Source organism: Hemiscyllium ocellatum, chromosome 7 (genome assembly GCF_020745735.1).
Source record: "Hemiscyllium ocellatum isolate sHemOce1 chromosome 7, sHemOce1.pat.X.cur, whole genome shotgun sequence".
Taxonomy (NCBI): Eukaryota; Metazoa; Chordata; class Chondrichthyes; order Orectolobiformes; family Hemiscylliidae; genus Hemiscyllium; species Hemiscyllium ocellatum.
Genome location: NC_083407.1, coordinates 39,373,296 through 39,389,959, shown reverse-complemented (window position 1 = coordinate 39,389,959; position 16,664 = coordinate 39,373,296). Strand labels below are relative to the sequence as shown.

The following is a 16,664-nucleotide window of genomic DNA, read 5'->3' as shown; positions in this document are numbered from 1 at the left end:
TTCATGGTCTTTCTGTGCTGCATTCTGAACTGCAACCAGTTCAGTCTTGCTTTTTTCCTTCTTGCAACTTTGTGATGCCTCTTTGGGTCTAACACTGTCTGTAATTTATTTTGAATTGTAGTATAAACGTAGCATTAATAAAATTGCATTATGGATAAAGTGCAGTCAGTATATTTGGCAGAAGAAGGCCTGTGTAAATTTCTACACCATATAGGATATGTTGAAATCTATCTCCTAAGTCAGTGCCATAAAACTCATCTTCCTTCATATATATTGATATGTTCCTCACCCACAATTTTTAATATGACAGAGATCGAGACTAATGGGCCAGAGATATTAATTTAGATTATTTGATGGCAACTTGGGAATTTTTCATTCAGTTTCTTTGAATAACTTGGAATTATTTCAAAAAAATTGCTTACACCAGTAGTGGTGATCATTGACGAATGGATTATTAAAAAAAATCTGATTCATTAAGATCCCTTTTAGGGAAGGAAAATCTGACATATTTTCTCAGTTTAGGACCTAGACATCTCAGACCCACAGCAATATGGGCAAATGTTAACTGCTCTTTGAAATGGCCTAGCAAACAGCTCAGTTGAGAAGAAGGTGGCTCTCAACCCCCAGTGTCTCAAAGGCAAGTAAAAATGGGTAATATATGCTGGCCTTGCCAGTGATACCAATTTTCTCTGAATGATTGGGGAATCACCACCCCTCTCTCTCAATCTTAGTTGCTTTTTAATACAAAGAGGTGTTTTTCGTAGTATTAAATTGGACCTTTATTCAGAAAGGCTTAATAAGCATCAGCATGCCATTGGTTTTGTACACTAAGAGGAAATGTGCCAATTACTCATTCAGTTCTAGTTTAATTATAACTATTATTTCATTTTTTTCACACAGCAAGAAAGTCTTGGAGCCCAGTTTAGCCAGATGAGTCTTGGCCGTCAGCCATCTGCTGAAGCTCCAGATAGCCACACTGCCATATTCCCATCATCTGTCATGCTTCAGCCACAACAGCAGCCTGGATTTATTATGGCATCTCCAGGACAGCCACTTCCTACATCTAACTATTCTGCCTCTGGTCCATCAGTTAATCAACAGGTGCTTCAACAGCAGGGATATGTGCAGCAGCCTATGCAGCAGGTAAAAACAAAACGCAGCATACCATTTTTCTGCTATCCTCCTTCACTTAGTTGAACATTTTTTAAAAACTAATTATCTACAAATTTGTTGTGGTCTTTTCAAGAATCTTTTCCAGCTGCCACTGCAAACCTTCCCTCCCAATTTTTCCTGCAACTAAGTGTTTGATAAGTAGCTTCCAACGTTTTCTTTGTTAATTCTCTCATCTTCTGTTTCAGCTCAATTTCTGCTATGAATCCATTAGTTAATTGCATCCAGATTGAACTTGAGGACCTCTGAAAGCACAAGTGACATTTTTTTTAAAAAAGGATGGATCTTTTCATTTTGCATTTACTTAGACAGCCCAGCTCTCACACAAAGCAACCCCACTGTCCCATGGCCGAACACTTTAACTGCCCCTCCTACTTCCCCCAAGGACATGCAGGTCTTGGGCCGTCTCCTTCGCCAAACACTTGCCAGCTGCCGCCTAGAGGAAGAACACCTCGTCTTACACCTTGGGACCCTCCAACCACACTGGATCAACGTAGAATTCACCAGTTTCCTCATTTCCTCACCACCCCTCCCCCCACCCACCCTCCCGACCTTATCCCAGATCCAACCTTCCTACTCAGCACCACTCTCTTGGCCCGACCTTCCTGTCCATTTTCCTTCTCACGTATCACATCCCGTGGCACAGTGGTTACCACTGCTACCTCACAGCACCAGAGACCTGGGTTCAATTCCCACCTCAAGCGACTGACTGTGTGGGGTTTACACATTCTCCCCGTGTCTGCGTGGGTTTCCTCCCACAGTCCAAAAATGTGCAGATTAGGTGAATTGGCCATGCTAAATTGCCCGCAGTGTTAGGTGAAGGAGTAAATATAGGAGAATGGGTCTGGGTGGGTTGCGCTTCAGCGGGTCGGTGTGGACTTGTTGGGCTGAAGGGCCTGTTTCCACACTGTAGCTAATCCAATCTAATCTAATCCACTCTCCTCTCCAAATTATGGCTTTCATAGTATTAAATTAGATCTTATTCAGAAAGGCTTAATGAGCATCAGCATGCTATTGGTTTTTCATCTACCTATCATCCTCTCAGCTACCCTGCGCCCCCCTGCCCAATTTATCTCTCGGCCTCCTTAGCCCACAAGCCTCATTCCTAATGAAGGGCTTATGCCTGAAACATCGATTTTCCTGCTCCTAGAATGCTGCCTGACAGGCTGTGCTTTTTCAGCACTGCATACTCTATTCTGATCCCCAGCATCTGCAGTCCTCACTTTCTCCTAGCCTAAATAAATACACTGCTAATAGTGTAAAGGAAAGTTTGCATGCAGTGACTTTGTTTTTAACAACACTTGTTAAAATTTGTCCTTCACAAGAAAAATATAACGTTCTAGTTGAGGTGAATTACTGTCAGAAAATGGAACTAAGTTGCCATTAAACACTATTCAGTGAATTGCTGCAGGAATGCATGGAGGGTAAAGTTTTTACATTGCCTTGGCAATACTCCTCAGTACCAGGTTACGATGTGCCCATAACACATTTATGTCAGATACACTGTCTTTGATTCCTAATTTGATGTTGGATTCTGTGTAGTTATTTGCAGCATCCTTGTTTGCCCCAAGTCTAAAGTTTAGATTATGCAAAATTACGTTCAGTTTGAATATGGTCAGGTATCAGAAGAAAGATTGGAACTTTCAAGGATGTTGTTACTTAGATCTATTACAATCTAATGCCGTACATCTCTATGACTCTAAGTATCTCTTGAGAATGGACTTTGTCAGGCTAAGTTCCTTTGTGTGCATTGTTTATTATTCACTTTATTAGGATTAGGCTGGTAAAATTATCTACTTAATTGGGTTTAAACTATATCAGAAATCAGTTATTAGAGGCAGCATAAATCTTAAGCATATAGAGCCAGGCAGTGGTAGCATGCTGACTCGAGAGGTCAATAGATCCAAAGCTACACTTGGCGATTTAGGGAGTTGCGGGGTTTTTGTAGTGCAATGACAATGTCACTATTTCTGGGCCAGGGGGTTCAGATTCAAGTTCCACGTGTCCTGGAGGTTAAAAATCATACAACACCAAGTTACAGTCCAACAGGTTTACTTGAAAGTATAATAATTTATGCAATGTATCAGACAAACTTAGATGGCTGTTTAGTCTTTAATCACTTCGAATGAGGATGCAGTGATTGACATGTCAATCCCAGAATTTCTTTTAAGTCACTGCCCTGAGATAAGTTTAGGTTTAATTCATATCTGATTAAAGATGACATCTCCACTCGGGCAACTCATTAAAAGTGTGAGGTTGCAATCTATCTGTATCCCAACCTGGAATCAGACTGGTTTTATTTCCAAAGTATGAATCTATCAAATGTCACATTGACAGACTGCCGACAGAGTGTGCTTTTGGAACAAAATAGAATGCATCTGCAAATACAAATTCACCTCACAGACTTGCGTGTGTGTGAGGAAGAGCAGGAGAGGGTGAGTGTGTGTGATAGAATATATGTCTGTGAGAGCATGAGAGTGGGTCGGTGTGTGAAAAAGGGGCTCTGTGTGAGTGTGTATGTCTATGTGCTGTGTGGTGGGGTTACAGATAGTGTGATATGAACCCAAGATCCTAGTTGAGGGCTGTCGTCATGACAAACCTGGCCATCAGCCTCTGCTTGGAAACCCATATGCAGTGGAGGACATTCACCTGAAGATAGCGGTCAAGGACATTTGACCTCTGAGGGCTTCCCCACTGGGAGGGAACATCCCTGCCTGCTGATTGCTGTGCGGTGTCATTTATCCATTGTCATAGTGTCTACGTGATTTCGTTAATATATCATGCCTTGGGGCATCCTTGCCTCTAGCTGATGTGTGCCAACGTTGGCAGAGTCACATGAATACCTGCCACGCATGTAGTGGGTGGTGTGCCGAAGTGTAATCGTAGTATCCATCTCAGACACCTCTTGCAGTGGTTTTATGATAGGATTGTATTGTGTTGTGGTCAATGTTGTCCTGAAGGCTGGATAGTTTGCTGTGAATAATATTTAAGTTTTGGTGGTTGTTTTAAAGGTGAGAAGTGGAAGGTTAGGGAAGGTCTTGGCGATGCGCTCGTCCTCGTCAATAATGTGTTACTAACTGCAAAGAACTTGGCGTAGTCTCCACTCCCATGTAGTACTGGACGCCGAAGAGTATCCTAATGGTCATATCCCATGCCTGTCTCCTGAGGTGGTCATTGCGGTTTCTAGCTGTGGCACATCGGTATTGGCGATTGATGAGTTGAGCATTATAAGCTGTTATGAGGGTGCCCTTCAGGACTACGGATCATGAACCCACGCAAGTCAACCAACAATACTGACTATGCTGAGAGACCTGTCTGTCATATCCTCGTAAACTATTCCATGTTGCTGTAACCTTGAAATTGAGATGGAGTCCACATTCTCCGCTTTTGCTTAAGATACGGCAGTACAGCTACAAGACACTGCCAAGCAGACGCGGTGACGTAACTATACCACCTACATGCACGTTAAGTGCAAGACGGATTGAAGATGTTGAAGGATGCCCTCATAAGAGCAGGATACAATGCTCAATTCATTGATCGCCAGTTCCGACACGGCACAGAGAAAAACCATAATGACCTCAGGAGACAGGCACAGGATACGACCGTTAGGGTACCCTTCGTCATCTGGTACTTCCCAGATGCGGAGAAACTATGCCATGTTCTTTGCAGCCTGCAACACATTATTGATAAGGATGAGCACCTCTCCACAATCTTTCCTACAGCTCCACTCCTCCCCTTTAAACAACTGCCAAACCTTAAACAGACCATTGTTGGCAGCAATTCATTAACCACAACACCATACAACCCTGTCATGGCAACAACTGCAAGATATGTCAGTCTATCGACATGGATACTACCATTACATGTGGGAACACCACCCACCAAGTGTGTGGCAGGTACTAGTGACTCGGCCAACATTGTCGATGTCATACACTGCAGATGAGGATTCCCTGAGGCATAGTGTATTGGCAAAATCATGCAGATGCTCTGACAATGTATAAATGGACACCATCACCAGACTGATGTTCACTCCCAGTGGGCGAACACTTCAGTGATCAAGGATATTCAGCCTCAGATCTTAGTGTAAATGTTGTCCAAGGCGGATACGCAACAGCAACGTGTCGCCTAGCAGAGGCTGATAGCCGAGTTCAGTACCCATGAGGACAGTCTCAGCCTGGGGAAAAAGCTTGTCTCTATCCACCCTGTCTATACCCTTCATGATTTTGTTAACCTCAATCAGGTCCCCATTCAATCTCCTTTTTTCTAATGAAAATAAACCTAACCTACTCAACCTCTCTTCATAGCTAGCACCTTCCATACCAGGCAAGATCCTTGTAAACCTTCTCTGCACCCCCTCCAAAGCATCCACATCCTTTTGGTAATGTGACGACCGGAACTGTACACAGTATTCTAAATGCTGCCGAACCAACTCTTCTACTGAACGCCCCGTCCAGTGAAAGCAAGCATACTATATGCCTTCGTGACCACTCTATCCAGCTGTGCAGCAACCTTCAGGGACCTTGGGTTCATGTCACACTACAGGTGACCCCACCACACTGGCACGCATGCTCACATATAAGTTAATGGGGTGTATACTGTATTTGCAGATACATTCTATTTTGTTCAAAAAGCACATAATCTGTGGTCAGGCAGTCCATTTTTTAGATTCCTACTTTGGAAATAAATCCAGTCTGACTCTAGATTGCGATACAGACAGATTCTAATCTCACACCTTTAATGCACTGTCTGAGTTGAGATGTCACTTTTTTTTAAGATATTGATGAAACCTTAAGTTATCTCAGGGCAGTGACTTCAAAGAAATTTTGGGATTTACATATGAATCATTCGAAACCTACATCTTCATTCCAAGTGATAAAGACTTAACAGCTATTTGGGTTATCTTAATACATCACATCAGTTGTATGACACTTAGAACATAGAATTTATAAGTAAAAGATCAATGTATTCTGCCCAACTCGCTATCTGACAAAGGAGCGGCCCTCTGAAAGCTTGTACTTTGAAATAAACCTGTTGGACTATAACCTGGTATGGTGTGATTTTGTCCACCCCAATACAGCACCAGCACCTCCACATCGGATGTCCAAACAGATGGATTAAAAATGAATTTTTAAAACTTGTTGATTGGTGGACTGATAATTGTCAAACATTTCTATTACATACCATTTGCTATACAATTGCTGCCCATGTCTTTGCAAATGTCACAACTTCTGTCTGATGCTCATATGTAATCTGTTGATGTCCCCAGCCAATGAAAATATGACCAGTTGGTTGTGTTGTGTTGTGGTCAATGTTGATTGTATGACTAAGTCAATATGACTAATGTTGTCAATATGACTAAGTGTGGCATTATTCTCACCAATACTTCTGGTAAGCATACTGACTTATCACAGATGCAACTGATATTTTTAAGAAAACATACCTGTAGACTTCACACTCCTGAACAGCGTTTTATGTAATGATAGGCTAAGGTGGAACACTTGAGCATTTCTGGTTGCTTCCCTATAGGAAGAGTGTGGTTGCATTCGAGAGGATTTGGAGGAGATTCACCAGGATGTTGCATGGGCTGGAACAATTCAGCTATGAAGAGAGACCGGATAGAATAGTGGTGTTTTCCTTAGAGCAGAGAAGGCTGAGGAGGAACCTGATTGAGGTATACAGAAGTATGAGGGGCATAGATGAGAAACTTTTCTCCCTTTTGTGGAGGGACCATTAACATGAGGACTCAGTTTTAAGGTAAGGAGCAGGAGGTTCAAAAGGATTTGAGGAAATCTATTTTTCACCTAGCCAATTGAGAATTTAGAACTCTGCTGAAATCAGTGGTCAAAGTAGAATCCTCAAACAAAAAAAAGTCTAAATATTTAGATGAACAGTTGAAATAACCTGTAGCTTTTTGTGCGAGGGCATGTGCTGGAAGTTGGGATTAAAAACATGATGGCTGGGGATGTGGTAGGCCAAAGAGTCTTTATCCATACTGTGGGTAAAAAATGAGGTCTGCAGATGCTGGAGATCACAGCTGAAAATGTGTTGCTGGTTAACGCACAGCAGGTTAGGCAGCATCCAAGGAACAGGAAATTCGACGTTTCGGGCATAAGCCCTTCATCAGGAGGGCTTATGCCCGAAACGTCGAATTTCCTGTTCCTTGGATGCTGCCTAACCTGCTGTGCTTTAACCAGCAACACATTTTCAGCTTTATCCATACTGTGTAAATTCTGAGGCTCCAATTTATTATAAATGTTATTAGACCCAAGGAGTCCTGATTTTTCAGTTGCTGATTGCACTATTAACTTCAGTGATGAAACCTAAGAGTTTACCAAAAAAATTAAGTTCTAGGTTTTTAGAAATTTTCTGATGTGACACTTGACACAGTGATCAATGCTATGAAAAGTTTGTATTCAAATCTCTGAATAATAGCTATTGGTTTAGGTGTGCTCTTTGATTAGCACTTATGGAAATTTGTAGCCATGTTTTGGAGTCTTCAAGCTATTGGGAAATACATATTAAACAAAGAACAAAGAAAATTCACAGCCTAGGAACAGGCCTTTCAGCTCTCCAAGCCTGAGCTGATCCAACTGTACTGTCTAAACCTGTCGGTCAATTTCTAAGTATTTGTATCCCTCTGCTCCCTACCTACTCATCCATCTGTCCGGATACATCTTAAATAAATCTACCATGCCCACCTCGACCACCACTGCTGGCAACATGTTCCACACTTCCAGACTTATAGTTCCACACTATGTAATCCACATATTACATATGAGCATCAGACAGAAGTTGTGACATTTGCAAAGACATGGGCAGCAATTGTATAGCAAATGGTATGTAATAGAAATGTTTGACAATTATCAGTCCACCAATCAACAAGTTTTTAAAAAATCAATTTTAATCCATCTGTTTGGACACAGACGCCCACCACCCTCTGTGTGAAGTACTTGCCGTGTGTATCCCCCTTAAACTTTCTACCTCTCAACTTGAAGGCATGACCTCTGGTTATTGAATCCTTCACCCTGGCGAAAAAGCTTGTCTCTATCCACCCTGTCTATGCCCTTCATGATTTTATTAACCTCAATCTCCTTTATTCTAATGAATATAAACCTAACCTACTCAACCTCTCTCCATAGCTAGCACCTTCCATACCAGGCAAGATCCTCGTAAACCTTCTCTGCACCTTCTCCAAAGCATCCACATCCTTTTGGTAATGTGGCGACCAGAACTGTACACAGTATTCTAAATGCTGCCAAACCAACTCTTCTACTGAACACCCCGTCCAATGAAGGCAAACATACTATATGCCTTCATGACCACTCTATCCACGTGTGCAGCAACCTTCAGGCTACAATAGACCTGTACTCCCAGATCTCTTTGCCCATCAACTTTTCCCAAGCTTCTTCTGTTCATTGTATAATTTGCTCTAGAATTAGTCTTGCCTAAATGCATCATCTCGCATTTGTCTGGATTGAAATCCATTTTCCACTTTTCCACTCAACTCTCCAGTCTGTCTATATCCTCCTGTATTCTTTGACAGTCCCTTTATGCTTTCTGCTACTCCACCAATCTTCGTGTCATCTGCAAACTTGCTAATCACACCAACAGTGCCCTCTTCCAGATCATTTATGTATATCACAAACAACAGTGGCTCCAACACTGACCCCTGCGGAACACCACTGGTCACCTTTCTCCATTTCAAGAAACTCCCTTCAACTACTACTCTGTCTCCTGTTGCTCAACCAGTTCTTTATTCACCTAGCTAGAATACCCTGCACACCATGTGACTTCACTTTCTCCATTAGTCTACCATGGGGAACCTTATCGAACACCTTACTAAAGTCCATGCATATGACATCAACAGCCCGTTCTTCATCTATCAACTTGGTCACTTCCTCAAAGAACTCTATTAAGTTGGTAAGGCATGATTTCCCCCACACAAAGCCATGTTGCCTATCACTGATAAGCCCATTCTTTTCTAAATATAAATAGATCCTATCCCTCAGTACCCTCTCCAGCAAATTTCCCACCACCAGTGAGCCTGATGTCGGTCTGTCGTTACCCGGAATATCCCTACTACACGTCTTGTACATGAGCATGCTTCCAATCCTCTGGCACGTCACGTGTATTTAAGGATGCTACAAAGATATCTGTCAGGGCCCCAGCTATTTCCTCTCTCGCCTCCCTCAGCAACCTGGGATAGATCATATTTGGTCCTGGGGACTTGTCCACCTTAATAAATACATATTTGTTTTACTTCTCAAGTTTATTTTGTGTATGTGCATTAAAAAATGCATATTGATTGCTTAAACACAACAAATTGAGTAGAGGAAGGAATATAATTGAGGTAGCCTTTGTGATCATGAGCGTACTGTTAGAGTTTAACTGACTGAACCTGCAGTTCAGCAGCACATGCACTTGGTTAACTGCTTGTTTACACTCTAACAGAGCACTAAATTATAAATTGTCTGGCAATGTATGAGGGAAAACATATTCTCCCCGCCATGATAAATCTCTCTTGCATCCCATTATTGAGTTTGTCTGCTGAATCATTGCCAGTGTAATGACATATTGAAGACTTGTCTTCTTAAGAACTTAACCCACATGGAGTTGAACTTGGAGGCAGTTACATGTTAATGAATAGCTACAGTCCTAAGATACATGTTCAAATATTGTTTTCTCTTACTTTGCACAAATGTGCATTTTTGTCTTCGTGGAGCATTTCTAGGTGCTGGTTTTTCTAAATCGTGTGATTGACGGTAGTTTATATTTCTCTGGATGATGTGGAATGTCCTGTGTTAAACTTAAGTTTATTTTAAGCAAAATCAGCATCTATGGAATTGTAAAAAGCAATAGACAGTTGCACTTCAGATCCAGATAACTTCTACCCAAAGATATTTCAAGATATGGATTTGTGGTCTATGATCTAATTATCCATTTTTTTCAATAGTTCAGTAGAGTCGGTAGTGGTTCCCTTAAATTGCAGAATAGCTTTCACAGTCCTGATCTTCAGGAGAGGGATAAATCTGTGCTATAGATATAAAATGCTTAAGCTTATCTTTCCTGTTTTTTGTGAAAGATTAGATTAGATTAGATTAGATTACTTACAGTGTGGAAACAGGCCCTTCGGCCCAACAAGTCCACACCGACCCGCCGAAGCGCAACCCACCCATACCCCTACATATAACCCTTACCTAACACTACGGGCAATTTAGCACGGCCAGTTCACCTGACCCGCACACCTTTGGACTGTGGGAGGAAACCGGAGCACCCGGAGGAAACCCACGCAGACACGGAGAGAACGTGCAAACTCCACACAGTCAGTCGCCTGAGGCGGGAATTGAACCCAGGTCCCTGGTGCTGTGACGCAACAGTGCTAACCACTGTGCCACCGTGCCGCCCGGTGGCACAGTGTCTGATATAACTTTTTGTGCACTTGTTGTAAAGGTTTACTTGTTGAAGTAACAGGTTATTTCCTGTGGAATGATTAAGGGATAATTGATTACACTTAACACAGTATTAATAAGAGCAGATTGATAAATTGCTTTCATTGAGACCTCAGTGAGATTAGGAAGCGATTCAAAAGTTAGTTTCCAACCTTTCGCAAGTGAAGTTATAAAAGCCCTTATCCATAAAGCGAGAAGTATGAATTTCTCTTCTCAGACAACATTTGATACAAAACTGATGGTTAATCTTTAAATGTGAACTTGATAGATTCTTGTGAACCAAACTCAAGGACAGTGAAAAGGCAAATAAATGTATAGTTAGATCAGCTATGATCCTCAATGAATGATAGAAGGGGCTTAAAAAAAAATGAATGGACTGCTACTTTAATGCCTGTGGGCTGGATTTTAGTGGAAAACGTGGTCCTTCCCATTGAGAAGAATGTTAATTTTTTTAGGTTTAAAAATTCTACCATGATCTCCACAGAACCTCCCAGCTTGGAGGGTTGCCAACCAAAATGATTTGCCAATAGTTCTGTTGTTCCACCTGGGATTGCTATTTGAGACAGCCCACCATGCTAAGGAGTCCATGCAGGTTCTGCAGTTGGGTTTCACAGCAAGAGGGACCTTGGCCCAAGATCAAAAATCCAGGAACATCCAGGGTTAAAATGAAACTAACAAAGGGTGCCTCTGATGGCAAATGGGGCCTGACTCCAACCCCATTTGGGGTTACTACAATTTCTGCATGGTGTGGCTCTCCCCTGCTGCAGGTAGCATGCACGAGTTGATGAGACAAAACCTTAAAATAGCGATGAGTTGCCAACTTGAGGGCCTGAATAGATCAAAGGATGGTTGGAGTACTTGACACTTGCTCACAGCGTTGAAGCTATTTATTTGTACTGATGATGTTTGTTCTGAATCAAGGTTTATCCTTTTGCATTCTGGACCAGCTCATTAACAAAGACATTAAAGTTGATGAACTGCTGCAGCACAGGCATTTCATGTTAAATCTTTCTCAAACCATATATCCATAAACTCCACTATAACACTGCCAAAAAGAATTGCAGATTTACACAGCAAGCCGTTGACTACAAACATATATACAAATTACAGATTGGAGCAGACTAATTGATTCTTCAAGCTTGCTTTGTCACTCAGTTATTTTAGAGCTGATCTGATTTTACCTCACTTCCACATTCTTGTTTACCCCCATAACCTTTCACTCCTTTGTTTCTCATGAAGTATTCCCCGTCAACCTCTACCTTAAAAATGTTAAGATTCATCCTTCCCCCTCTTTTTGAAGAAGAGAGTTCCAAAGAAAACACAACTCTCTGATAAAAATGTAAATCCTCCTTATTTGTCTTAAATGGGTGATGACTTTATAACAGTGACCCTTGATTCTGGATTCACTCACGAGAAAAAAAAGTTTCCATTTCCACCCTGGAATCTGTATTTTTATCAAGTCACCTTTTACTCCTGCTCTTATAAGCTGTCTTGCCTTAAGAAAACCCACCTATCCAAGTAATTAATCCAGAATGCCTACTCTAAGCAGTTTCCGCCTTTGCTTAAATAGAGAGGAGTACTGAATAATCTCCAGATGTGGTCTCTTTGGCCTGTATAACAGTAGCAAAAGCTCCCAAATTTTATGATCAACTCCCCTTGTTATAAGTGATCCTGCTGCATCTCTCAGCTGTTGCCATTGAGATAATGTTTTTTTAATCCTACAGAAGTACAGTTTCACACATTCTCACATTATACACCAGTTGCCACATCTTTGCCCGTTACTTAACTTACATGTATCCTTTTGTAGACTCCATGTATCCTCCTCTGTTTCCTACTTATATTCATGTCATCAATAAACTTAGCACCATGCTTTCAGTCTCTTCACCCAAGCTATAGTAACTTGTAAAAGGCTGAGGTCTTGAGCACTGATCAACTGGTCTTTAAAAGACTTCCACATGTCAGATGTGGATTTGCCCTCAAACAGCCACCCCAAATCTAATTTCTCAGTTCATGCCTAATACTGTTGTAGTTAGCCTTCACCCGAGTACCAGTCTTATCCATAACTATCGTAAAAGTTACAAAATTATGCTTACTGTTCCTAAAATGCTTTTCCACTGAAACTTTGATCACCTAGCCAGGCTCAGTTTTCCTGACACAAAGTCAAGTACGGCTCAGTCACTATTTGAACTATCTGTGTCTTGTTTCAAAAATTATTCCTGGATGCACGTGACAAATTCTGCTTCATCTAAGCTCCTGGCACTAAGATAATCCAAGTCAATAGTAGGGAAAGTTAAACTGCAGCACCTCCATTTTTACAAATATAATTTGCCTACGTATCTATTCCCCATCATAGTCATTGAACCTTTCTTATTCATGAATTGTAGCCATATTGCTTTGCTGGATGAGCCCTCCAAGATATCCTCTCTTGTTGCCTCTGCAACATTCTCCACTGCTTTTACATCCCCCTTTATCACGCCTGAACCATCTTATTCCTGGAAAATTCAGCTGTCGGTTCTGCCTTTCTTCCACCTCAGTTTCTCAAATTGCTACGACGTCATAGTCCCATGTATGAATCCAGTTTTTAACATCATTTGCCTTACCTGTTACACTCCTTGTATTAATATAAATACACTTCAGTCCATGAATCCTGTCACTTCCATTAACCTGGCCCTGCCTGTTCTTCGTATTAGAGTTAGTTGATTTAGCCCCTTTCCTATCGATCATTCCACATGCTGACCTCCAGCTCTAGTTGAAAATGTGTTGCTGGAAAAGCGCAGCCTCCAAGGAGCAAGAGAGTTGACGTTTCGGAAGAAGGGCTCATGTCCGAAACATCGACTCCTGCTCCTTGGATGCTGCCTGACCTGCTGGGCTTTTCCAGCAACACATTTTCAGCTCTATCTCCAGCATCTGCAGTCCTCACTTTCTCCAGCTCTAGTTGCCAAGCCCCTTTCACACTAAATTAAACCTCCCGAGTGATAATGGCAAATTCCCCTGCGAGGTTATTGGTGCGATTTGTCCTTCTTGAGCAGGTTCCTCCTATCATGGAAGAGATCCCAATGATCCAGGGACCTGAAGCCCTACCTCCTATACCAGCTGTCTAGTCTTGCATAAACTGTATTATCTTTGTATTTCAGGCTTTGCTAGCATGTGACACAGGGTGAAATCCTAAGATGTAATCCTCAAGGTGCTGCTTTTCAGCTTTGTACCTAACTTCCTAAATTTCTTTTGCCAGGCCTCATCTCTCTTCCTGCCCATATAATTAGTACCGTTGTGGACCATGACCTCAATCATGCTTATCCTCTCCATTTTAGAATGTGCTGTTACCACTCAGTGACATTCTGGACCCTGGCACCATGGAGGCAACACACAATCCTGAAGTCTAGTCATGACCACAGAAACGCCTATTTCTGTCCCTGACTAGAGGTCCCCCATCACTATCATCATTCCACCATGTGCACTGTTCCAACCATAAGCACTCATTTTCCTCCATACTGTTGCCAATACCCCACGAGTCAAACCCCACAAGTCAAAACCCACTTCGCCAACATCTATCTGTAAACCATACATTCATCTCTATAATCTGATTTGTCCTCTGCCAATTTGCATAAGCTCAGGTAACAATCCATAATTATTACTTTAGACGTGCTTTTCTTAATTTGAGTTTAACTCTTCGTGGTAAATATGCAGAATCTGTTTTCTTGTCTTACTTCTGTTATTTGTACTACATGGACCCGAAGGATCCTTTCTCTTCCACTCCAAGTTCTTCTCCAGCTCTGAGCTGAATGTCCCCAACCTTGGCATGAGACAGGTGACACAGCCTTCCGGACTGAAACTCATTGTGCTGACATCAATGTCAATTCCCTTCACAAGACAGTTCTCCACTGGCATGACATTACATTTTACTCTCCCTACTTGACTGATTTCCTAACCATCATGTTATGGCCTCTCTGCTCTTTCACTTTGCAGACCTTGCTTTTCTCTACAAAGTTTGAAAGCACCTCAAACCTATTTAACAGTTGTGTTCTGAGGCTCTTCTCTGCTGTCTGCTCAGTCCTTTTAACTTCTTCGGTTGTAGTCACATTCTCCTGTTCCTTGCTGCTGACCAAAAAAAACACTACTTTTTTTTGCGGAGAGATGTGATTTTCTTACAAGAAACTGTGTCCAGAATGTCTGAAGTTTAGCTTCCAGTTCAACAATTCTGATCTGGAATTCATCAAGAATTCATCACATACTTTGCGCACGTGTGTTAGTCCTGGGTTGCCTTAGCACCCAATGTTTCCATATTCCACAACTGTCCATGCTTAGGTATTGTGCTGTTTATTTAATTTACTTCGTAATTTATAATAATTCCAATGTATAGTAGAACTTACTGTGTATCTTAAATGTTAGTACTACCTACATCTAAAGTTGTACTTTTTTATTTCAGATAGTTACTTTAGGTATTTTTATCACTTGAAAATTATTTGAAAGTGTTGGTGTTTTCGGATCTACCGTAACCCTGGTATCCTGTATTCACTTTATCCTTTGGGGAACAGTCCAAACAAAACAGTAACCTAGATTAAAATCAGAATTAATCTACTAACCAAACTTGCTGGATCTGAATGGTCATTGCTGGCATAGTGCTCCAGACCTCAACACTTTCCCTTCCATACTTCCCAGAATTCAACTGCAGACCTCTCTCTAACAAAAGTCATTATGCACCAAGACCCAGCATGTTCAATTAAATGTGCCGATGTGCATCCTGACTGCCTTCCTGTCCTTAAAAGAATCACTCCCCAACACATTCACAAACTGACAAAACCTGATTGAAATCATTGTGCTGCACTTGATTTACCATTCCATGATTACCTGTTCAACCTGAATACCTACTGTCTGCCTTCCATCTCAGCACACCATGGAGAGCAATCTTCCTGAGGAAGATCTATTGTCAAATTCCTCTGCATCAAGGAATGGAAAGCGCAAGAAGTCGCAAACAGATTTCTTGGGACAAACCCCATCTACAAAGTCAGGGCACCTGTGCAGGCAACCTCCAGAGCTGAAGCTTCAATAGAAACCCGTCCTACACTTGAGTGACTCTAACAATGCTGCATGTTATGAAACATTGTCTCATTTACAGAATGAGTGGCTTGCTAAATACTTTAAATGTGAATGGGGTACTATCACTTGGCGTTAAGGATTTGAATTTTCAAAATAAATTTCCTGCAGCTGACTGGTTCCTATTGTAAAGTAGCTGGAAGCCATGGGTATAAGACCCTATATGATTTGAAATGGGTACTTGTTAGAAAATTGATTAACGTGGCAGCTCCTGGAAGTTGTGCAAAGAACATTTTACTGGTTGTTCCAAACAACGCCCAACTAAATCCAACCAAAGCATTGACTTAGACCCGCCACTCTGAAACCCACTTCACTGGCTGGTCCAGCATTTTTATTGCTCACCACTCATAGCCTTGAAAAAATAGTGATGAGTTACTTTCTGGAACTGCTACAGTCCACTAGTGTAGGGTACAACCACAGAACTGTTATGGAGGGAGTTCTAGGATCTTGACCCAGCAACACTGAAAGGAATTACGATATACTTTTAATTCAAGATGGTGAGGAGCTCCATGTATCTGCTGCCCTTGTCCTTCCCAATGAAATTTGTTGTGGGTTTAGAAAGCGCTGTGTAAGGAGCCTTGAATAGTTGTTGCAGGATGCTTGTAGATGGTACCAGCTGCAGCCACTGTATATTGGCATTGAGGTAGTGAAAGTTTTAAGGATATACTACCAATCAAGTGGACTGCTTGTCCTGGATGTTGTCAAACTTCTTGAGTTGCTGGTGTTAGTCGTCCAGGCAAGAGAGAAGTATTCCATTATAGTCCTGAATTGTGCCTTATAAACAGTGGTTAGGCTTTGAGAAATCATGAAGTGAGTTACTTGCTGCTGTTTTCATCGCCTCTGGCTACTTATTGTAAGACTATAAGCTGTAGGTTTGCTTTGATTCCTTTACTAATTAAAAATCTATCTATCTCAGCCTTGAATATACTTAACAACTCAGCCTCTCCTGCC

General features: G+C 41.6%; 1 protein-coding gene across 7 annotated transcripts in view; it reads left to right on the top strand.

The window, feature by feature from the left end:
* Positions 1 to 16,664, top strand: part of LOC132817052 (R3H domain-containing protein 1-like) — a 164,384-nt gene that overhangs the window by 87,348 nt on the left and 60,372 nt on the right. For all 7 annotated transcript variants that reach the window (XM_060827126.1, XM_060827127.1, XM_060827130.1 and 4 more), the window contains one exon: positions 901 to 1,143. In XM_060827126.1, the coding sequence (XP_060683109.1) occupies positions 901 to 1,143 (243 nt within the window). The remainder of the gene's footprint in view (positions 1 to 900; positions 1,144 to 16,664) is intronic.